Raw genomic sequence first — 24,277 nt, 5'->3', positions numbered from 1 at the left:
ATTTATTTTTACACCAAATTACACAACCACAGATTACCTTTTACAAAATTTGCTGGAATGAGTGACGGTTAAAAAGACACTATCAAATCTAACATCAGTTCTTTCAATTTAAATTAAATACAAAACCAAAATCAGTGTACTTTTGACCCTCAGTTATATTTCCGGAAAATCTGTACGTAAAAGAATTGAGTGTGAAACCAACAACCAACCAACAAATGGCATTCAATCAACAATTATATTCAAAAATTATCTAGGTTTACAAATCAATACAAATAACTGCAAATCAATTACAATAGCAGTACACAATAGAGTGGTAGTACAATTTTCAATAGCAGTATAAAATGTGAGAGCAGTGAAATGACAATGACAAGAATAATAATCACCTCGCGAGAACAGTGGTCAAGCTTCCGAGAAAAGTCTAGGTGAACACCAGAGTGAAAAGTGATCTTCAAACAAAATTTGGTCTTGATGTAATGTCAGATGAAATGTGAGATGACGCTCAACGTATATAGTCTTACCAGCTTCCACCATTACTACACTTTGTCAGACCAGTCCAGTGTCACATTGAACATCGTATTGAACATCACAGAATATTCCAGAATAACGCTTGACATCCATCCATGCTTGTCCCCGTTTTGTATCTCAAATATTAACGGGGCATATTGTCTATCTTGTGCACAAAGAAGTACCTTTGATATGTGTACAAATATGTATATGCATAACTGTGTACTTGTTTGTAACTATTAAATGTTTATACGTCAAATTAAATAAACACTGATGACCGCAGCCAGTGCTTCTATACTTAAACTTATTCTTATACTTAAGCAATGCCATATACTTAAACTGTATTAGATACGTGTGAATTGTATGTCTGTTTCGGTGCAAATAATTTATTGTTCTATTATATTGCTTTAAGTTACGTTACCATCTGAAATAACATATCCGCCATTTGAAAAACACATAGGCTTCTGTTTCCCTTGTGCGGCCAAGGACACTGCTGCGAAGGCTGGGCACAGTTCATCAGGCCTCCCATGTCATCACAGTGGAGTCTATGGGCACACAAGCCCGACCAAGCATACCTCCAATACCGTCAATTGGACAAGGTAACCCGTTGCACTAAAACATTTGAACACAGGAGTCTATATCTATGGAGTGGCATGGGGTAGTGAGCCTTATATAATTCACGTCACAGGGCAACATTGTATTTGTTGACATGATGTCATCCTTGCCTTGATAAACACAGGATCGTCCGCCAATGATACTCTCAGGATATGACGCAACAGCCTCTGCTCTGGAAGTCCCCATCACGTGACGATGTATCGCGGTATCTGATATGTGGGGCAACATGAATGTATTCCAGGGAGTCCCGCGAGGTGGACACGGGTTTGGGGAAGTGGTCAATGTAACCTTGACCCTTGGCGTTAGAACTGAAAGAAACAAAGTTAGGTTTGTTTAAAGCCGCACTCAGCAATATTCCATCCATATGACGTAGATCTGTAAGCCTGGACCGGACAATCCAGTGATTGGAATACAAAGCCATGCATCAACCAAGTCCGCGAGCCTGGCCACCCGCCTGACCACCCGATCCCATTAGCCTCTTACAAGAAACTGGGTTGATGTAGACTAAATAGAACCCGGATGTTCACGGGAGTTTGATTATATATTGTTATACAGCCTGGACCAGTTCACTACCACAGTGCTGGAATATCCGCTAAAACGTGCATCTCGTCAGATTGCACCCAGGGTCGAGATAAATCCTGTTTTAACCCCCTAGATGCCACAGGGACATATATGTCCCTCCTCTACAACCCTCACTTTGAAGTCGAATAACATTCAAAATACATCACCAACACAAATACACTTCACAGTTTTAAATAAGGTGGAAAATTCCCTGTTCTGTGATATCATCCACTGGCACTTTAGGCCAAACAAAAGTACTGAACATGACCTCTGAAAATTAGGTACATCGTAAATGTCGCCATTTTTTACACATTACTAAATCACCACTCACGGCGTTATTTACAGCATGTTTTGAAATCTAAATTTCGGATATTTACTCGGAGAAATGAATTTCAAAAATAGCGTATTAGTGATCACGGGTATCTGTCTTTTATGAAATCACCAATGATCATTCCAAAACGTCTCCGATAACCCTAGAATCGTTTCGGATGTTTTGGAAAAAACGAAAACACGAACGCCGTAAAGATTCTTAATAAAAAAAATTGTCGCACAGTACTATTATCGGTGTACGATAAAAAGCGGAGAAATTTACTGTTTTTCAACGCAGAATAAATTCTCGGACAACACTTAGGAGTGTCTTTTTTAAAAACCGGTTTGTTATTTACAGTTAAATTTACACCATCAAATGGGAAATTTAATATTCTCCACCTCTGCGTAATTTTATAGGTAGAGGTAGATCCAGTGCCGCGTGAGCGCAATTCTCGCACAACCTTCACTTGTCCGATCTTAGGAAAATGTGCGTCAGAAAAAAAACTCGGCATCCAGAGGATTAACGTTGCTATACATACATTTAAGTACATTAAATACATTTCTATGGATGCATTGTGTCAAGCCTAAAAAGAGTAATCCTGTCCTATCAACCATATCAAAAGCTTTCTTAAGATCAATAAAAAAACAATAAAATTTACCACCTTTTCCGTTAAAATTTACGTGCCAGTGAATGAAGTACAAATATATGATCAATGGTGGAAAGACCCTCTCTAAAACCGAACAGTTAATTGGATATGCAATTTTAAAGTTCACACTAAAGAGTGAGTCTTGTATTAAAGACTGATGTTACGATTTTCCCCATAATATCTAGTAGAGTGATACCTCTATAATTATTTTGGTCAGCTCTACTTCCTTACTTAAAGGGAGTGGTAAAAAACCCATTATTCCAAGTCTGTGAAGAAATCGTTTCTTTATTACTTCATTAAGAAGTATTAATAAATGTATCAATAAATATGGCATTATGATATTTTTTTATTAAAACATTTCACAGAATTGTTTTTACAAACTGTTGCAGGAAAGAGTTATAGTTAAATAGACATAGTCAAATTTAACAAGAGTTTTTATTTTTTTCAATTACATAAAAAAAATTCGGTATGCTTTTTTGTTTCCTGATATAGAATGGAGAGACACTGGATAATCGAGTATGGTCACTGTACTCCGACTTTTGCTCATGCGATTAACCATTGGGAGCTTGGCCTAGACTAGATTACTTACAGATCGCCGCCATATACAATAATATATGTCACTGGTATATTGCAGACAGTTGCGGGGAAACATAATGCACTCGGTATCGGAACTGAACATGCAGACACAAAGCTTCACAATTAGAAACAGTGTCACTACCTGTCACTCTGCCCTTGATCTTCCATCCCTAATGGCTTCAAGTGTCCCTCGGGCGTGCCATTTGTTGATACTACCTGGTAATCCACAGTGGCGTTTGAATAAGACGGAGTTGGGTTGATATAGGGGGCGCTCGGCTCGTTCTGCACCCCCTCAAACCCGACTTGAGGCAGGACCTGACCACCTTGCGGCGTCTGCGGCCAGACACCCACCGAAGACCCGACAGACTGAGGGGTAGAGACGTTGGACCCGGGAGCAGACGACACCATAACTCGGGCACCTCCGGGAGTTCCCAGAATTCCGTAGTAGTTTCCTGTCGGGTAAGCAGTTGTCACATTCATCATCATGTTTGTTGAATTCAGTGGGTTGTTGAGTTGATCTAGAAGCAACATCTCTCCCGGAGAAAGGTGAGATCGCCCATGACGACCGAACCCGTGACCAATGCGGTTACCATTGCTAAAAAGGCTGGTATGGCCAATATGGCTGCCATGGCCAAAATGGCTGCGATGACCAAAATGGCCGCCATGACCAAAATGGCCGCCGTGGCCAAAATGTCCGTGACTTCTGAGTCCATGTCCATGACTGCGCCCATGTCGCGGCATTGTTGATCAAGTTCTCGTTCTATGAGTAGGATTGATTATTGATCTCCGTTCGTTATACGTATAAATATTGATGACTGATCACCGCTGATTGGGAAATTTCTGGTTATCATACAGGGGACTACTGTTGAACACTGTCATATGTTCATGTTACTAAGAATCCTCAGTCATCCATACGTGTCAGAATTATGTTATCCTCGTCAACACTGTTGTCTTCCAGTCAATACAATTCCCGACGCTACGCCTACCAACCACATATACTTCTCCGGGAGAAAGCGCCTGTTTTCTAGCAAACACTGACGAGTCAGCCACAGGTATACACGTAATCTGCGTGAGTTACGCAATAGGTTTTGCATTTCAAAATCAAACCAGCGTCTGACGCTGTGTATTTCACAATTCTAACCGTGTCGTATTTGTTGTAACCATGCCGCTTTCACGTTCTGGGCAGGCCTGACCTAGCGGGCCTCTATCACATTTCCAGTAAGCAAATAATTTCCACTTGTGTTAGTCACGTACTTCTGGCATGCAGGATAAGGTATGTGTACTGTATGCATTGTGTTCTCTCAGGTGTGTCACGTGGAAAGAGATAAAACCTACATCGAGTTATGTTTGCTGAGATAAAAAGACCTCATTATGAGTGAGTGAGTGAGTTGGGTTTAACGCCGCTTTTAACAGTATTCCAGTTATATCGCGGCGTGTCAGCTTAATGTGGGAGGAAAGCCCGAATTGATGCAGGTCTCAGACATTTACCAGTTCGGTGAAACCCAAGAGCATGGGTATGGCGCTGATAATCGGGGTGAACCGGGATTCGAACCCACAATCATAGGTTTCTGGCGTGCCCAAGGGACGCAACTCTGCACAGCAAATCGCGTCGCCTTAGGCGACTGGGCCACCCGTGCCCCCACCTCATTATGCAGATTTAATAAAAGTACATACTTAAGCACGGATGCAGGGATGGGTAGATTGATCAATGAATGAGTGGAATGGATTTACCACCGCCGCCACCATCGCATCAAACGTTCCCAAACAAATGCTATAAATGTTTTATCGGGACAGAATCATGTAATGTTTAAGGCTTAAACGTTATACACCAAACACGTATTGAGAAACAACAACAACAACAACAACAACAACGGCAAAAACAACGGCTACTCTGTTGATCGCCTGAATTCAATACTTTGATGTCAGAGATGAACTGCTTGTCCATAATTAGGTAATTTGCCATGTGGAAATAACTGTGACCACAGCTTTGGTAAATAAAACACACCACTGCATTTGTAACTACACGCGAGTCGTAACAGCTGTGAGCACATCAGGTGTTAAACCGCCATATTCACGTCGTAATTAATATGCCCTGTATTCCTAAAAACTATATATACAATATCCTGTTACAGTCGTGTGGAATAAGTGATGTATTTCGTGCTCATACTGGGCAAGTTCATTATAACGGATGGAGGGGTGAGATCGTGATAAACAAAAACGTTGTCATCTGAAACTTCCAATGAATACTCACATCTAATCAAATAAAGCTCGCAGGGAAAAATACAGGTAAATACAAGTTGGACAAACCATGTTCAGCCTCAACTGAAATCACCAGACTTATTATGGAACCTCGTTAATCCGGACTACACTGACCGATGGAATCAACCGTACTTATAGTGGAACCTCTTTAACCTAGACTGAATCTGCCTCAACGAAATCAAGTGTACTTATAGTGGAACCCCTTTAACACGGACTACACCGACTCCAGTGAAATCAAGTGGACTTTTGGTGGAACTTCTTTAATCCGGACTACACCGACTCCAGTGAAATCAAGTGGACTGATATTGGAACCTCCTTAACCCGGACTACATCGACTCCAGTGAAATCATATGGACTTATAGTGGAACCTCTTTAATCCGGACTACACCGACTCCAGTGAAATCAAGTGGACTTATAGTGGAACTCGGGCTACATCGACTCCTGTGAAATCAGGTGGTCTTATAGTGGAACTTCTTTAATCCGGACTACACCGACGCCAGTGAAATCAACCGGACTTGTTGTGGAACCTCTTTAACCCGGGCTACATCGATTCCAGTGAAATCAAGTAAACTTATAGTGGAACCTCTTTAACCCGGACTACATCGACTCCAGTGAAATCATGTGGACTTATAGTGGAACCTCTTTAATCCGGACTACACCGACTCCAGTGAAATCAAGTGAACTTATAGTGGAACCTCTTTAACCTGGACCACACTGACCCCTGTAAAAACGCACGGACTTATAGTAAACCTTACTCTACAGTCTGCAGTCATCGATAGATCCACTTTTAGGGTCATATTATCTGGGATGCAAACCCCGTGTCTCACCCGACAGTAAACATGGATAGCCCGGGCGTGTCAAGCCCAAAACTTAACAGGGATGCCACGTGTCTTGCCCGACATTAAAGGTAGGCTCCAGTATGTAACCAGACAACAAACATTGATACCACATGTCTCTCCCGCCATTGAACAGGGATACTCCGTGTCCCACTCGACATTAAAGGGATACTCCATCATGTATATTGCACAAGTATATCATGACATCTTTTCCGACATGAAACAGAAACAGCAAGGTTAAGGCGACATTAAACACAGCTACCAAGGAATTCATCCCGACGCTACCAGCAAACAAACATTTTGAACGAGTGAGATTTCCTTACTCACAATGCTATTCACATCACCCGTGACTGTTGACTGTACATGTCAATGTGACCTACATATTGTCAGCGCTTGATCTGAAGTTACTCCTTTAACACCCTTGTCAGTATTAATGTTACACACACAATATATATATATATGAGCCTCGTTTTGAAGTGTAAGAGGGAAGTAATGTATCATTCGCGGACCAGGATTTCACCTAATTCTCCTCGTCACATGTGCAGGCAACACACGCCCCCTACTCAAGACCGTGCTTGTCCAGGCTCCGTACAGCATCTCTGAATGGAAACTGACACAGTATATTTCACAACTTCCAGCAACGTCAGTATCAGTGATCAAAGTCTCCTTCCTTGAACATAGTGAGCCGTGCGCAAAACCCACCCCTTTCATATACGGTCCATGCCTGCTTAAGCAGTTGTCGGTCGGAAACCAACCAGAATGGATCCCAGTCAGTGAGTATTTATCCATAAGACAATGAACATTCCTTGTGACATGTGGTGACATATAGTGTGGCAGCCCTGCCTTGTCAAGTCGTAGTTGTCGTAGTTGTCACACCGTGACGTTCAGACAATGGATTTTCATGATAAAACCTCTTGTCTCTTTCACACACATAATTGGCGTGGGTCGACATCCCCGTAATACAATACGTTACACAAACTAGTTGATAAAACATGATTTGTACACACCGTCGCAAAACGTGGTGTCTAAAGTGTAATTGTGACAACTGTGTAACTTGATGACTAAAAGGATATGCCACAGGGTAACCACCGACTATCATACGGATACTGTGTCATACCTGCTGACAGCTGGTATAAGGGTTACCTACTCACAGGGTTGACGTGATAGAGACCACAATATATCGGGCTTGTAGTCCACAGTACCACATGATGAGATATAATCATATATACCGGAGTATAACATGCTGATGTAGGATTATATCTACCGCAGTATAACATGCTGATGTAGGATTATACATACCGCAGTATAACATGCTGATGTAGGATTATATCTACCGCAGTATAACATGCTGATGTAGGATTATATCTACTGCAGTATAACATGCTGATGTAGGAATATATCAACCACAGTATAACATACTGATGTAGGATTATACCTACCACAGTATAACATGATGATGTAAGATTTCAGATACCGCAGTATACCAAGCAGATGTAGGATTCTATATACCGCAGTATAACATGGTGATATACGATTATATCTACCGCAGTATAACATGCTGATGTAGGATTCTATATACCGCAATATAACATGCTGATGTAGGATTATATCTACCGGAATATTACATGCTTGTGTAGGATTATATCTACCGCAGTGTAACATGCTGATGTAGGATTATATCTACCGCAGTATAACATGCTGATGTAGGATTATATCTACCGGAATATAACATGCTTGTGTAGGATTATATCTACCGCAGTGTAACATGCTGATGTAGGATTATAACTGCCGCAGTATAATATGCTGATGTAGGATTCTATATACCGCAATATAACATGCTGACGTAGGATTATATCTACCGGAATATTACATGCTTGTGTAGGATTATATCTACCGCAGTGTAACATGCTGATGTAGGATTATATCTACCGCAGTATAACATGCTGATGTAGGATTATATCTACCGGAATATAACATGCTTGTGTAGGATTATATCTACCGCAGTGTAACATGCTGATGTAGGATTATAACTACCACAGTATAACATGCTGATGTAGGATTATATCTACTGCAGTATAACATGATGATGTAAGATTTCAGATACCGCAGTATACCTAGCGGATGTAGGATTCTATATACCGCAGTATAACATGGTGATATAGGATTATATCTACCACAATATGACATGCTGATGTAGGATTATATCTACCGCAGTATAACATGCTGATGTAGGATTATATCTACAGGAATATAACATGCTTGTGTAGGATTATATCTACCGCAGTTTAACACGCTGATGTAGGATTATACATACCGCAGTATAACATGCTGATGAAGGATTATACATACCGCAGTATAACATGCTGATGTAGGATTATACCTACCACAGTATAACATGCTGATGTAGGATTATATATACCGCAGTATAACATGCTGATGTAGGATTATATCTACCGCAGTATAACATGCTGCTGTAGGATTATACATACCGCAGTATAACATGCTGATGTAGGATTATATCTACCGCAGTATAACATGCTGATGTAGGATTATACATATCGCAGTATAACATGCTGATGTAGGATTATATCTACCGGAATATTACATGCTTGTGTAGGATTATATCTACCGCAGTGTAACATGCTGATGTAGGATTATATCTACCGCAGTATAACATGCTGATGAAGGATTATACATACCGCAGTATAACATGCTGATGTAGGATTATACATACCACAGTATAACATGCTGATGTAGGATTATATATACCACAGTATAACATGCTGATGTAGGATTATATCTACCGCAGTATAACATGCTGCTGTAGGATTATACATACCGCAGTATAACATGCTGATGTAGGATTATATCTACCGCAGTATAACATGCTGATGTAGGATTATACATATCGCAGTATAATATGCTGATGTAGGATTATACGTGCCGCAGAATAGCTAGGACTTTATCGAAAAAATACACTGTCCCAGATAAAGATTATGCTTCAAACTGTTGAAAATAAAATTGTCTGCCACAAAAGGGAATCGAATCTTGGTCTACTAAGTAAATGCTTTGACCACACACACACACACACACACACACAGACACACACACACCTATGACTGCATGACTGTATGACATCCCATAGTGCATGTGCATGTGTCAAACTGCGACAAAGCTTTGACACTTCACAACATCACGTGATATGACATGCGCAGTGGAGACCATGCTGCACAGATGGACCTGGCAGATATCTGGACACCCGAAGCGTGTGACAGCCTTCCAGCCCTCCTCGTCACTGACGTAGCAAGTTACCCGGCATTCAACACCAAGCAATGTTACAGTCGGCCTTGTAATGTTATCAGGCGTCAAAGGGCATCTTTCGTTCGGTTTCATTCACAAAGGCTTACAACAATGTCTTTGTTTGGAAATAGATCAAACGTTCGCACCGGGTCAAACGAAATTTAATCAGCACAGGCGGAAAATTATTTTCAAGACCCACGTCCAGAAGATATTAAATAAAACAATCCTACACACATACATGCACATAATGCACTGCATTGGTATCTATGTATCTCGATAACTGCTGCCACTTAGGTATGGGATTAAAAAGAAAGTTTCTCGAAAATACTTCAAACAATAATCCTACAATATCAGAAAGCAAATTATTTTGTTTTGTTTTTTATGCGGGTGGGGGTCGTGGGAAGGTCGATTGTTCGATCCCCGGCCATGTCATACCAAAAGACGTTAAAGGATGGTACTTGTTGTTACCCTGCCCCGTGATCGGCATTAAGAGCATACAGAGGGACAGGATATCTCGGAGTTTGTATAATGTGCCTGATTTGGGCACCCATCTTATACTGCAGCATGACATCTATAAAACCAGCATAAGTCGGGACTAATCGCACGTACAGGTACGTCGCTATAGAAGTTAAAACCCATTTCACCTCAGCTTTCAGACCGATTAATTGTGTCCTTAAGCTGTGAGCGATGAAATTTTCGGTCTCCAATGCGCGGTGACAACCGAAATACTATTGAAAGCGACTTTCAGCCTCGAAGCCACATGCTCAAGCCACACTTGAAACAACTCCTTTCAATCTGACATAGAGACATGCAGACGCAATGTTTATTAAAGTCACCTCGCATCAAATCGTTACCAAAGAAAGTACATGATATAATCATTAAAAATAAAAGGGAGACTGTAAAGCAGTATTAAAATAACATACATACAAAATCATACAACATAATTGAACCATAAAATGTATAGGCGCCGCTAAAATATACACTCTAATAAGTAAAGGGGCGGTCGGGTAGCCTAGTGGTTAAAGCGTTCGCTCGTCACGCCAAAGACCCGTGTTCGATTCCCGACATGGGTACAATGTGTAAAGCCCATATCTGGTGTCCCCCGCTGTGATATTGCTGGAATATTGCTAAAAGCGGCGTAAAACCATACTCACTCACTCACTCACTCTAATAAGTAAAAGACATTTCAATACATCCTATTATGCTGATATAAAAGTACACATAATTTACAGAAATTAAAATCACTTGTTATACAATTCTCCAAAAACATTGGTGATACAGGTGGCCCAGTCGTCTAACAGAGTTGCGTCCCTTGGACACGCCAGAAACCTATGATCGCGGGATCGAATCCAGAGTCACCTCGAGTATGTGTCTAGGTTTGTCAGCACCATATCCGTGCTCGTGGGTTTCACCAAAGTGGTAAACGTCCGAAACCTGCATCGCTTCGGGCTTTCCTCCCACATTAAGCTGACACGCCGTGATATAACTGGAATACAGTTCAAAGGGGCGTTTAACCAACTCACAAATTCCAATAAAAGTGTTACGTTTTGACAGTAACATATACAAGAGCCAGGCTTGATATAATAAATAAATACTTTCTACACATCCCTGAAGCTATTACACGCAATCTGTTTAAGACAGGGGGCACGGGTGGCCCAGTCGTCTGAGGCGCCGCGATTCGCCGTGCAGAGTTGCGTCCCTTTGACACGCCAGAAACCTATGATTGTGGGTTCGAATACCGGTTCGCCCCGATTATGTTTCTAGGTTTGTCAGCACCATACCCGTGCTCGTGGGTTTCACCGAAGTGGTAAATGTCTGAGACCTGCATCACTTCGGGCTTTCCTCCCACATTAAACTGACACGCCGCGATATAACTGGAATATATAGCGATATACTGTTAAAAGCGGCGTAACTCACTCACTCACTGTTAAAGACAATGTAGGACGAAGAGTTAATATCATGGGTTGTTTTGATTTAACCTGTTTCCTACACTGAGATAGTCACTATATGGCTGAAATATTGCCGATGTGACTTTAAATATTAACTCACTCACTCACTCCTACACTGAGTGTGGGCTGTTAGTGACTGATACTCATCACGCACTTTCACTTTCGTGTCCTTTCGTGTTTTCAGCAGCTCATCCAAATCAAATTGTCGGTGCACTGATATCACATCCTTTTGTCCTTAGCACGTCCTCCCGCCCGTATCAGTTTGGGCTCCCCTCCCACATTAAGCTAACACGCCGTGATACAACTTGTATAATGTTTAAAGCGTCATGAAACAAAACTCACTCACTCACTACAGTTTCGTCCTTAACCTGTGGGTGTATCAGACAGACAGACATATTTATTCCGTATATGTGGCCATGGGGCTGACATGTTGTTGAAGGACCATTCGTCGTGGAGCACCACTTGTATAGTGTAGCTGAATAGATGTACACAGTTTTATTAATATTCAACGTATCATCCTTCTTTCAAATATCTTATAAACAAAAACTGCAAGTTTGAGAAGAATGTGGCTATTTTTGCTGTTCATAATTGTACACATTTACTTTGTGATAGATACGTATATTAGTTAGGCAGGTATTTGATTCTATATCTTCATATACTGGACATATTAATAACACATGATATTCATCTTCTTGGTAATATTTGCAGTAAGGACACATCAATGTTAAAACATTATCTTTGGAGTGTCTGTATAATTGTTTATTGAGGGTATGTATACCACACTGAACTTCGTTAAACATCTGCGTAAAGATAAAGATCGAATAGTTTTTAAATACATTTCTGGTATTATTTACATTTTTAACATGTAATGGGCATGTAGCGATTTTGAACATCTGACACCCAACAAGCCTTGACAACACATATCTTTACATCGTCGTTTAAACTTTGTTAAGAACATAATTTTATCTCCAACATCCTTGGATATCCATACGCATGCAAATCCATGCGAAAAAGGAATTACTCTAACAGCTGAGGCCCAGTGTATATCCCCAAAGTCATCAGACCCGTGAAGATCCGGGGTAGAATAGGACTTCAGCAACCCATGCTTGTCGTAAAAGGCGACTAACGGGATCGGGTGGTCAGGCTCGCTGACTTGGTTGATGCATGGCACAGATCCCAGTTGCGTGGATCGGTGCTCATGATATTAATCACTGTATTGTCTGGTCCAGACTCGATTATTTACAGACCGCCGTCATATAGCTGGAATATTGCTGGGTGCGGCGTTAAACAACAAACCGACCAACGAACCAACCCCAAAGTCATCAAGGCGCTTAAGCTTGTAATAGCATCGTGTAGAGTATCGTATATCTGCTTGTGTATCTGGTTGTCTCAGCAAACGTTTCCAGTATGTGAAAACTCTACATTGATAGTGTACATCTATCGGGGGCCTTCCGCGTTCTGCTAAAATTGCCTTAGTTTGATGACCGGTAGCCGACGCCAGGAACAAATTTACAAATTTTTGTATGAATTTTCTCAATACTGTGGCGATATAAGGTTCCCGAAAGTTCCGAGCCGTACATGAATATTGGCTGTATTTTACCATCAAATTCAACAGTGATTCAACAGGTATATTTCTAAATACAGTGAACTACGGTTATAACGAACACGCTTATACCAAACTAACGGATATAACGAACTAACTTTTTAGTCCCGACTATTTGCTGTAGTTTTACTGTATATATGCTTATAACGAATTACGGTTATAACGAACTAAAATAAGTAGTCCCTTTGAGTTCGTTATAACCGTAGTTTACTGTATACTAATAAACTGATTAGCTGAAAATATTGCTGGGTGGGTGTATCAGTAGTATAAGAAAGTCGGGTGACCATGCTATCTTATCTCCTGAACACGCAGGGGGCAAAGATTAAAATTTCCCTAAGTGAGTTGTGTTTGATGCCGTTTCTTGAACACTCTTGTTATTAACATCGCGGAGGAAAATGTCTGTCGTGTTATTTGAACATTGTACCCATGCGCGGAGTCTGTCCCGGGGCAAGTGTACAACTCAAACAGGACCAACTCGAGCATATCTATCAACCAGCTAAACATTTGCTTGCACATGTTGATGGGCCTATTATGAGCCAACAGCCGTGATCAAGATAACAGTAATTTTATTTCTATCTGTTCGTTTCTTTGAACGGAAAGCGTACAAACACATATTTCATCTTTTATGAACAGATAAACTATTAGTAAGGTAATATTTAGTTGTTAATTTCATAATCTTTTAAAACTATATGTTCGCTAGCCTCTGTGTGTGGGGGGCGGTCGGATAGCCTAGTGGTTAAAGCGTTCGTTCATCACGCCGAAGACCCGGGTTCGATTCCCGACATGGGTACAATGTGTGAAGCCGTGATATTGCTGGAATATTGCTAAAAGCGGCGTAAAATCTCACTGACTCACTCACTCTGTGTGTGTGTGTGTGTGTGTGTGTGTGTGTGTGTGTGTGTGTGTGTGTGGAGAAGTTCCGTAATTGGGTGGTGTTTAACTGAAAATGCAGATAGTTAATGCCTGATCAAATACAAAGTAGCCATGTTTTAACATGAGGTTGGACACTTCCTCTTTGGCGCTCGACCGTGACGTGGTGATCCTGGTATTCAAGTTTATGAATTAACCCTTTTCCCTTCAAAGACACCGTAACATGAGATGAATGTATGCATGTCACGCAGTTTCTCACCCGAGGCGTAGTGTGTTGACGCTGTCAGTCACTTTAATGGGTGAAGTGAGGTGAAATTGAGTTTAACGTCGCGTCCAAGATTATTGCACTTATATAGCGACTTGAATGCACGTGTGTGTGTGTGTGTGTGTGTGTGGTTGCTTGTTCTAGTCCGAACTGATGCCGATTTATAGTGCTAGCTCACTGAGATACCAGGGGCGGTCGGGTAGTCCAGCGGTTAAGGCGTTCGTTCGTCACGCCGAAGACCCGGGTTCGATTCCCGATAATATGTGACGGTACAATGTGTGAAGCCCATTTCTGGTGCCCCCTGCCGTGGTATTGTTGTAATATTGCTAAAAGCGCCGTAATGCCATACTCACTCACTCTCTGAGATACCTAGCCGCAGTTTAACATGAATACCCCACTCAGACACCGTATACTGACTCCGCGCCGACCAGTCCTTGTTTTAGCCCCTTAATGCCCAGCGCCGGACAGGGTAACAACAAGTACCATCTTTTAACGTCTGTTGGTATGTTGCGGCCGGGGATCAAATTCCGGACCTTCCGCTCTCCTGGCGGACGCTCTACCACTAAACCACGGAGGCGGCTCATTTTATTTGGTAAATTATGTTTTACAGGTCTTTTCAAAACATGGACTGGCACACGTGGAAATTGAGATATACTATTTCGGCAAGTTTGAATGCTGAGCAACAGAGATGTCTGACAGAGTATAAACTTTCCATATCGATACAAAAACAAAACAACGTTTCGTAAACTTAATCCATGAAACGTTATGATTTTTTTCCTTATAGATACCCAGGTGGCGCACCCCCCGCGGGTGCTGTCGGTGCGGTACCAGGCCAAGGACCACCACCCCAGGGTCAGCCCTACCCCCAGGGTCCTGGGGCACCGGCTAACTACGGAGCGATGAATCCTAGTGAGACGAAGGGTGAAGCTGGCAAACTGCCCGGGGGACAGGCAGCTCCAACCCCATCCGCTCCCTCCCTCAATGAGATGGACAACGTAGGTGGATACGAGAATGTCGGCTTTTCAGACAGTAAGTTTGATTACGTATTTAGTAACATATTCTACATTTAGCTGACATGTATTAACGCCATGTTTTGAGTGAAATAACACACTTTATACCGGAACTAATGGTTTTCAGACGTATGTTTGACCTTTTTTTAAAAGAAGAATATTAATAGAAGAACATTTTAAGGGCTGATAGGAATTGGAATATCTTCGTCACATTATTTTGACACATGAAATTGTGACCTGCAAAATGATTGTTGAAATCATGGTCAATGTAGCGTTGTTTATGAGGTGAGATGAAATGGGGTTTAACGTCGCGTCCAAGATTATTGCACTTATATAGCGACGTGCATGTACGTGTGTGTGTTTGTGTGGCTGCTTGTACTAGTCCGGACTGATGCCGATTTGTAGTGCTAGCTCACTCAAATATCATGCCGCAGTTTAACATGAATACCCCACTCAGACACAGTATACTGACTCCGAGCCGACCAGTCCTTATTTTAGCCCCTTAAGGCCGAGCGCCAGACAGGGTAACAACAAGAACCATCTTTAAACGTCTTTTGGTATGACGCGATCGGGGATCGAACCCCGGACCTTCCGCTCTCCAGGCGGACGCTCTACCATATAGACCACGGAGGCGGCTCACTATAATGGACTCCCGCCACATCATGCAAGGCTGGAGGACAAATATACCTTGAACTTGGTTCATCACGGAAGCGGTCTCGTTGTTTATGATGTAAATGACGGTGTTGAACACACGCGGTATCAAAACTAACTTGTCATGTTCCAGATTGTCTCCCTCCACCGTCGTATGACGAGTCTGTGCAACCCCCAACAGAGAGACCGGAGATCAAGGGGTAGGTCCTCGCCTAGTTGGAACCGGTCACGTGATATTCTCGGTGTGGTTGTGAGGGTGACTGGGACTGTTTTAAAAATAAATTTCTTCCTGAAAAAAAAAGAACCCAGAAAAAATCCCAGTCCCCCACAAAATTAATGGTGACCTTATCATATACCAAAGTCAAAGTCAACTCCGGTTGTCAATATGGTGCCCATTTGGTGGTCAACATGGAGACCTATTTGCACCAGGGCTGGACAAGACTGCCACACATACTACCTACCTGATTCTCCTTCAAGGAGGGGGCGGTGGGGTAGCCTAGTGGTTAAAGCGTTCGATCGTCACGCCGAAGACCCGGGTTCGATTTCCAGTTTTAATGTTTGAAGCCAATTTCTGGTGAACCCGCCGTGATATTGCTGGAATATTGCTAAGGCGGCGTAAAACTATACTCACTCACTCACTCCTTCAGGGTGCAATTGGTTGGTGAACCAGCTCCTGTCGTTTCGTTGATCACGGGGTGGAGGTATATTCACTGATTACCTGATTCTCCTTCAGGGTGGACGTAGTGAACGAGGACCAGGCTCGCGAGGCCCTGATGATGTATGTGGCGGAGCACTGCTGTTACGGGAAGGGCGCTGCCGAGACAATGAAGTTCACCCAGCTGCAGCCTACCAACGCCTTCCATGTACGACCTTCTGTTTGCATGTTATAAATACTACATAATACCCCAATCAGACACAAGTATACTGACTCCGAGCCGACCAGTGATTGTTTTAGCCCGTAATGCCGAGCGCCAGACAGGGTAACAACAAGTACCATCTGTTTAACGTCTTGTGGTATGACGCGGCCGGGGATCGATTCCCGGACCTTCCGCTCTCCTGTGTGCTTATATTACCTGGAATGATGAAAAATCAAGTTTGCCTGTTAAGTTTGATAAAGGGATTTGGTGGCGTATCAAGGATCGGGTGATTGCGATGGCGTGGGCCTACGACACGCATGTCGTTCCTGACTGACCGTGTGTCCTCCAATGACAACATAAAGCTCATCAATCACTTGTTTGTTCGCAAATTTATTTTGACGTTGCTACTTTATAAAAAAACACTCACACACTCACTCACACACTAGACCTGTGAATATCCGGGGTAGAATAGGTCTTCAGTATACCATGCTTGTCGTAGAAGGCGACATCGTGCCCCAATTTCGTGTACCGATGCTCATGATGTCAATCACTGGATTGTCTGGTCCAGACTCGATTATTTACAGACCGCCGTCGTATAGCTGGAATATGAATATTAAACACTCACTCACTCACTCACTCACTCACTCACTCACTCACTCGACTGTTTCCTCTTCCAGTACACCCTGGAGACATTCTGTGAGTCGCGATCCACTGCCTGGGCCTTCGAGCCATTCTGTGGTGAGTACTAGGTTATTTTCAGTTCCGAAGTCTCTGATTAGAATACAAAGCAAGTTTCATACAGGCAGTGAAGAGCCAAAGCTGGTTAATCATTGGCTCGTGATGTGCATGTGTGAAGATGTTCCCCACTGGCGTCACCGTTGGGATGTTGCTGGCATATCGATAGAAGCCGCGTTATACCAAATATGGCAGGACAAACACAAGCGTGGTTGATATGTTGGGTACACAGTCTGCTATTTCTCCTTCGTCGATCTTTGGTAGTATTACATATATCACCGTCACGTTTCCTTCCACAGGTCAGATCCTTGACACCCCCGGCAAATGGCCCCGCCCCAGGGCCGTGGGACATAACCCCCAGCCCCGGACCCACAATGTTCCAGGACGGCAAGATGGACCTGGAGGTACCCCACACTGCATCCGTCAAGGTAGGTCATTGGCACAGAAGGTCACCCCCCCCCCCCCCCCCCCCCCCACACACACACACAGGGTAGGTCATTGGGACAAGAGGTACCCCTACAACATCCGTCAACGTAGGTCACGTAAAGAGGAGGTTCCCCATACGACATCAAGGCATGTCATTTGAGACAGGAACCGATTTTATCAGTATATGAAATTCCACTAAATGTGACGATTCCACATCTAACAGAATGTACTAAAATGCACATGAAATATTCATAAAAATTACTTTCGAAGCTTGTGTTCTTCATGGCCAGGTGAGTTCCAAATCCAGACATGACGACAGGCAATAAATCCTTGGATTTCACGACAGGAATTATAAGGAGACAATTATGTAAATGATTCTTCGTGGGTTATATACAGTAAGCGAAGGGGTACTGCAGAGGATCTGTAAACACACCTCCAGATTTACACACAGGGGTAGCAGCATATTACATACACCCGCACCTCGTCTCTCCGTGTTATGTGACTCTTCTTACCGTCTTCTTGCAGGCCTGCCACAACTGCTGTGCATCCGGTTGGATCCAGTGCAACAAATGTTTCGGTTTAGGGAGGGTAGGTTGTCCCATTCAGACCTTGAAATACAACACAGCCATGATATGTCAAGCTAGTTTAGCATTTAGATTTATTTAATGAATGAAGAGATACTCTGGTCTTCTTCCTGTTAAAAACCAAGAGATATTATATTAAAATCTTAATTTTTAAAGTTTGAGTTTAGTTAGGTATAGTTGTTAGCTAGATACAGGCAATAGGCCTGGACCCCTATCATCTTCGTACGTGTACTATCATGGTTCGCGCTTCCAAACACTGGTTAGCCACTGTCCCCGTGGTTGATGTCGTTGTTGAACTGTAGTAACTGTCCCCGTGGTTGATGTCGTTGTTGAACTGTACTAACTATCCCCGTGGTTGATGTCGTTGTTGAACTGTAGTAACTATCCCCGTGGTTGATGTCTTTATTGAACTGTAGTAACTATCCTCGTGGTTGATGTCTTTATTGAACTGTAGTAACTGTCCCGTGGTCGATGTCGTCATGAACCTGTAGTAACTATCCCCGTGGTTGATGTCGTTCTTAAACTGTAGTAACTGTCCCCGTGGTTGATGTCTTTATTGAACTGTAGTAACTGTCCCCGTGGTTGATGTCGTTGTTGAACTGTAGTAACTGTCCCCGTGGTTGATGTCGTTATTAAACTGTAGTAACTGTCCCCGTGGTTGTTGTCGTTCTTAAACTGTAGTAACTGTCCCCGTGGTTGATGTCTTTATTGAACTGTAGTAACTGTCCCCGTGGTTGATGTCGTTATTGAACTGTAGTAACTATCCCCGAAGTTGATGTCGTTGTTGAACTGTAGAAACTGTCCCCGTGGTTGATGTCGTTATTAAATTGTACTAACTGTCACCGTGGTTGATGTCGTTACAGGAACAGTGCACGTTTTGTAACGGTCGTGGGTGTTCGAGGCAGTATATCGACGGCGACTGGGTGGACCGCTCCTGCACGAGCTGCAACGGCAGGGGGATGAGGACGTGAGTGATGAGTGGCGTGTTTTTTGCTGTGTTTTGTTTGTTTGTTTTATGTTGTCGTTGTTGTTTGTATTTCTCTTTCTTTTTCTATTCCTTATTTGGGGGGCGGGAAGGGGGGCGCGGCTGTAGGGTGGTCAACATAGGGTTTTCAGGCATTCTATCATGTTTGCTCCGAAATATTAGCAGAATAACTTCATAAGCTTCACACAACAGGGATCACATGCTGAGTGGAGACAGGGTAGTGCATACGGGACCGAAATTTGAACCCAATGAAACTAAATTTGAACCAATTCTTCACCCAGTGAACTGAAATTTTTACCATTTTTTCCAAATGAATATGCAGTTCCTTTGTCATTCAGATGTCACCGTTGCCATGGTTGCGGACGCATCACGTGCACGCTGTGTGACGGCAAAACCAGACTGAAGTGCTACATCAAGCTGACAATACTATGGTAGGCGCTGATTATCAACTTGGGTGTCACTTGGGGGGTGAGCGGAGTTTGCTCGCTGCATGGACTGATACACCACATTCGTGTTCCTGTTCGAGGTTACCCAAAGTAGTAAACGTCTAAATATCTACAGTACTTCGGGCTTCCCTCCCGGCTGGTGACCCGTGAAGATCCGGGGTAGAATAGGTCTCCAGCAACCCATGCTTGCCGTGAAAGGCGACTATGCTTGTCGTAAAAGGCGACTAACGGGATCGGGTGGTCAGGCTCGCTGAGTTGGTTGATGCATGTCATCGATCCCAATTGCGTGGATCAATGCTCATGATAGTAATCACTGGAGTGTCTGGTCCAGACTCGATTATTTACAGACCACCGTCATATAGCTGGAATATTGCTGAGTGCGGCGTTAAACAACAAACAAACAAAAAATACTGGTAAGAGCATCACTTCCTCATTCACATGATAGGTTACCTTTCTTGACACCATTTGGGCAAAGATATTATCCTTGATTCCTGCACGCTGACTATTATGGATATTAATATTATGGATACTAGATATTGTCAACTGATATTCTACACTGTGATTTAAATACACAGAATATTTCCACATTAGGCTGTCGTGACATGATATGACTGAAATAATGTTTAAAACTGCGTTAAACCCAACTCACTCACTCACTCACTCACTCACTCACCCACCACTTGCAGGGTGAACCATGTGAACGATCACATCGTGGAGAGGACGGAGCTTCCAGACCATCTGATCCGGGAGGTGACGGGCCACCAGGCCTTCCAGGAGACAGCTCCCAGGGTATGCTGCTATGTTGTGTGTGTGCGTGTGTGTGTGAAGGATGGGGGGGGGGGGGGGGATTTGATATCATGGTGTATTGGGACCCATGGACGGGGTGAGCGTTGGGGATTGTTTTATCTTTTTACCAGAATAAACCTGGACAATATTTTGTATTTATAAAATACGGTTGATTTCGAGTCCTTTTTTTTATAAAAACAACAACAATGCCAGCTCCCCAGCCTGTTAAATGATTGGGCCCTTGCCAGGTTACCATGTCTCATTAAATATGTTCCATGACCAATAATTTTCCATTATTCGAATTCAACCAACGCAGTTTATATCGATGGCTGAATGTATTCATACATACCCCTATCATTTTACATGATAAGTGTCGAGGCTCAAATGCCACAAGCATTTATTTGAATGAGATAGCTCCATATATTTATTCGTTCAATCGTTGTAAATTTTAAGGTGTTTCCAGTGAATCACTTCCCTGACCCGGAAATCAACGCTGCCTCCAAGAGGATCGTGGGGTCTCACGCAGGGGCCTTTCCAACTGAGCGTATGCTTATGCAGGTACGGTCAAACCAGTAGCTGGGAGTAATGGGGACATGGATGCGTCATTGGGAATAAATGGTGTCTTCAACACAAAAGAGGTATCCGGTAACTATCCAATAACAACCCAGTAATGATCCAATAACAATCCAGTAAAAATCCAATAACAACCCAGTAAAAATCCAATAACACTCCAATAACAACCCAGTAACAATCCAATGACAAGCAAATAACAACCCAGTAACAACCCAATAACAATCCTATAGCAACCCAGTAAAATTCCAAAAAACAATCCAATAGCAATCAAATAACAACCCAGTAACAATAGAATAACAATCTCGTGATGGTCCAAGAACAACCCAGTAATAATCCAATAACAATCCAGTAACAATCCAGAAACAATCCATTAGATCCGTTGGATAGAATCCTCGATTCAACCGAATTATGATATTCGGTTTCTCGGTACCATGACGATGCTCGTGTGCGCTTCACCAAAGTGTCAGGTGTCTACGTCCTGATTCAGTGCCCCCCCCCCCCCCTTTGAAATATCATGTAGTAATATAAGTGAGTGGGTGGGTATTGTTTTACGCCGCTTTTAGCAATATTCCAGCAATGTCACGCGGGGGACACCTGAATTGGGCTTCATACATTGTACTCATGTGGGGAATCAAACCCCGTAATCACAAGGCTACTCAACCGTTCCTGTAGTTATACGACAGTCAAAAGGCGTTCAAACCAACTGAAAATAAACATTCCAGATATATTCACCGATTGTTGTGTTGCAGCGCCACCAAGTACGGATCGTTCCCGTCACCCAGGCCTTCTTCAACTGGAAGGAGAAGGATTCTGACTTCTTCATCTATGGTTTCGAGAACAAGGTTTTCGCCCCTAAATACCCACAGACCTGCTGCTGGGGCTGCACCATCCTCTAGAGAAGCCAGGCCAACATCCTCTAGAGACGCCAGACCAACATCATCTAGCGAAACACCAGACTAACGTCATCTAGATACACACACCACATCAACATCTTCACGAATCAAAAGCCAAACCAACATCCTCTGAACACGCACCGGACCAACATCATCTAGAATCACGCCAGAACAACATCTTTTAGAGACACGCCAGAACAACATCTTCTAGAGACACACCAGAACAACATCCTCTAGAGACACGCCTGAACAACATCTTCTAGAGACACGCCAGAACATCATCCTCTAGAACCACGCCAGAACAACATCTTCTAGAGACACGCCAGAACAACATCCTCTAGAGACACGCCAGAACAACATCCTCTACAGACACGCCAGACCAACATCCTCTTGACACGCACGGCACCAACATCTAGCATAACATACACACATACACGCTTGGGAAACTATCTTTTATGAACATTGTTGTTAACTCATGTAATGTTTTATACCATGAGCTTCTAGTTTGTTATATTCATAGGAAGACATCTTGGAATGTTCACAATGTCTGTTTAACAGTTCATGTCATCGAGTATGTGTTAGCAGCCACGACAAAAAAAAACGCCCTGGTTCCCGTTTCACAAAGCGATTAGCCGTACGACTGTCTTTAGCGTATGTGTGAGTATGTGTTAGTGAGTGGTACGAAGACTGCAAGGTAGACTATCATACAAACTGTCAACACTACGTATTGCAATGCGATCACAGTGGTTCGGTTTGTTGAGAAAATTCGCAAATAAGTATCATTATTATTGACATAAATTCAAATTCCTAGTACAGCTTATTTCATCCAAATGATATTCCAGTGCGCACTGCTATTTGTCATAGTATTGACTCCCTTTATCACAACACAGAACTATGGATCGCTATACATTGCAATACAAGATCCCTGGCAGTACACAGCCTTAGCACTGGTATGGTAACCGAAGCACTCTGATAGTGTAGTGTTGTGTAACGGGGCCCGAGTTCTTTTGTACCGAAGCAGCATTTAATTAGAGGAACATTTTGCCTTATCATTCGTGACAGTTGTTTGTTAGTACAGCAAATTCGCGTATAAGAACGCTAGAAGTTAGTAATCCCTTTATTTATTCATTTATTAACGACATTTCCAATCCACGTCAACACTCACGTTAATGTTCAGTGACAGTAGGTAATATATAAACTTATCAACCTTTGCACAGTTTCTGCTTCCTCGTAAGAAAAATGATTTGTAAGGAAACTGGTTTAGTTTCCAACTTTATTTACAAGAACTCATTGTGTCAGAAGTTTGCTAAGTTTGTATACCTGGGCCCACTTGCACAAAGCGATCTTAGCGCTAAGACTATTTTAAGCCTGTGTTAAAGTATGGGAGTTACGATCATCTTAGCGGTAAGATTGCTTTGTGCAAGAGGGCCCATGCCGCCAGTCATCTGACTTCTGCTGTAAATTGGCCTAAAATACTCAATCTATACAACTACTCATGTTTTTGCATAATCGTTAAATAATGCATTATATTTTTTATAATATGTATACATCCATGTGATCAATAAAATACTTGTTTTACCCGTTGCACTAATATGAGATGAAACAGATTACCCGATGTTCCTAAAAAGGGGGAGATTTGGAGATAAAAACTCTAAAATTAAGACGGAAATTGAGGGAAACTGGTTTTCGGCAATTGTATATCACAAGTAAACATAATAATCCACTTTCATTTGACCATGTGGTAAATTTGGAAATATGGTAACTAACGTGACAAAGTGAGAATCCTGCGCAACACAGGGAGCATCTCAACACGTAGATTGTTATTTAGTTTCTAGTGTTTCCCATGGTGTCATCATCAATTATTCAGCCTCCATTCTTCGTGATAACTACCCTGGACCCATCCCACTATAGGTGAGGTGAAATGGGGTTTAACGTATATAGCGACGTGCATGCACGTGTGTGTGTGGCTGCTTGTACTAGTCCGGACTGATGCCGATTTATAGTGCTAGCACACTGAGATACCATGCCGCAGTTTAA

The 24,277-nt window shown here is 42.6% G+C and overlaps 2 protein-coding genes across 2 annotated transcripts; one reads left to right on the top strand and one right to left on the bottom strand.

Annotated features, from left to right (window-relative positions):
• Nucleotides 1–255: 255 nt before the first annotated feature.
• Nucleotides 256–4,231, bottom strand: LOC139445084 (uncharacterized). The gene is made up of 2 exons (XM_071226167.1): nucleotides 3,355–4,231; nucleotides 256–1,427 (listed from the first exon to the last, which is right to left on the bottom strand). Exons 1-2 carry the CDS (start codon nucleotides 3,951–3,953, stop codon nucleotides 1,265–1,267), a joined length of 762 nt encoding a protein of 253 aa, XP_071082268.1. The 5' UTR covers nucleotides 3,954–4,231; the 3' UTR covers nucleotides 256–1,264.
• A 2,547-nt stretch (nucleotides 4,232–6,778) lies between these two features.
• LOC139445085 (protein SSUH2 homolog) lies at nucleotides 6,779–23,823 on the top strand. The gene is made up of 12 exons (XM_071226168.1): nucleotides 6,779–7,080; nucleotides 15,079–15,323; nucleotides 16,089–16,155; nucleotides 16,689–16,818; nucleotides 17,490–17,554; nucleotides 17,852–17,975; nucleotides 18,499–18,561; nucleotides 19,421–19,524; nucleotides 19,881–19,973; nucleotides 20,675–20,777; nucleotides 21,228–21,332; nucleotides 22,097–23,823. The coding sequence occupies exons 1-12, from the start codon at nucleotides 7,067–7,069 to the stop codon at nucleotides 22,241–22,243; spliced, it is 1,260 nt and encodes a 419-aa protein (XP_071082269.1). The 5' UTR covers nucleotides 6,779–7,066; the 3' UTR covers nucleotides 22,244–23,823.
• The last annotated feature ends 454 nt before the right edge of the window (nucleotides 23,824–24,277 follow it).

Source organism: Haliotis cracherodii, unplaced genomic scaffold (genome assembly GCF_022045235.1).
Source record: "Haliotis cracherodii isolate W230 unplaced genomic scaffold, xgHalCrac1.p SCAF_6, whole genome shotgun sequence".
Lineage (NCBI taxonomy): Eukaryota > Metazoa > Mollusca > Gastropoda > Lepetellida > Haliotidae > Haliotis > Haliotis cracherodii.
Note: the sequence above shows the minus strand (reverse complement) of the source record. Positions and strands in the feature narration are given on the sequence as shown.

Bases quoted from the DNA above. Each gene is read 5' to 3' on its own strand.
- LOC139445085 (XM_071226168.1), top strand. The intron at 19,974-20,674 runs GTAGGCGCTGAT...CACCACTTGCAG, and splicing joins ATCAAGCTGACAATACTATG to GGTGAACCATGTGAACGATC. The intron at 21,333-22,096 runs GTACGGTCAAAC...GTTGTGTTGCAG, and splicing joins CTGAGCGTATGCTTATGCAG to CGCCACCAAGTACGGATCGT.
- LOC139445084 (XM_071226167.1), bottom strand. From the start codon at position 3,953: ATGCCGCGACATGGGCGCAGTCATGGACATGGACTCAGAAGTCACGGA. The intron at 1,428-3,354 runs GTAGTGACACTG...TGTTTCTTTCAG, and splicing joins GATCAAGGGCAGAGTGACAG to TTCTAACGCCAAGGGTCAAG.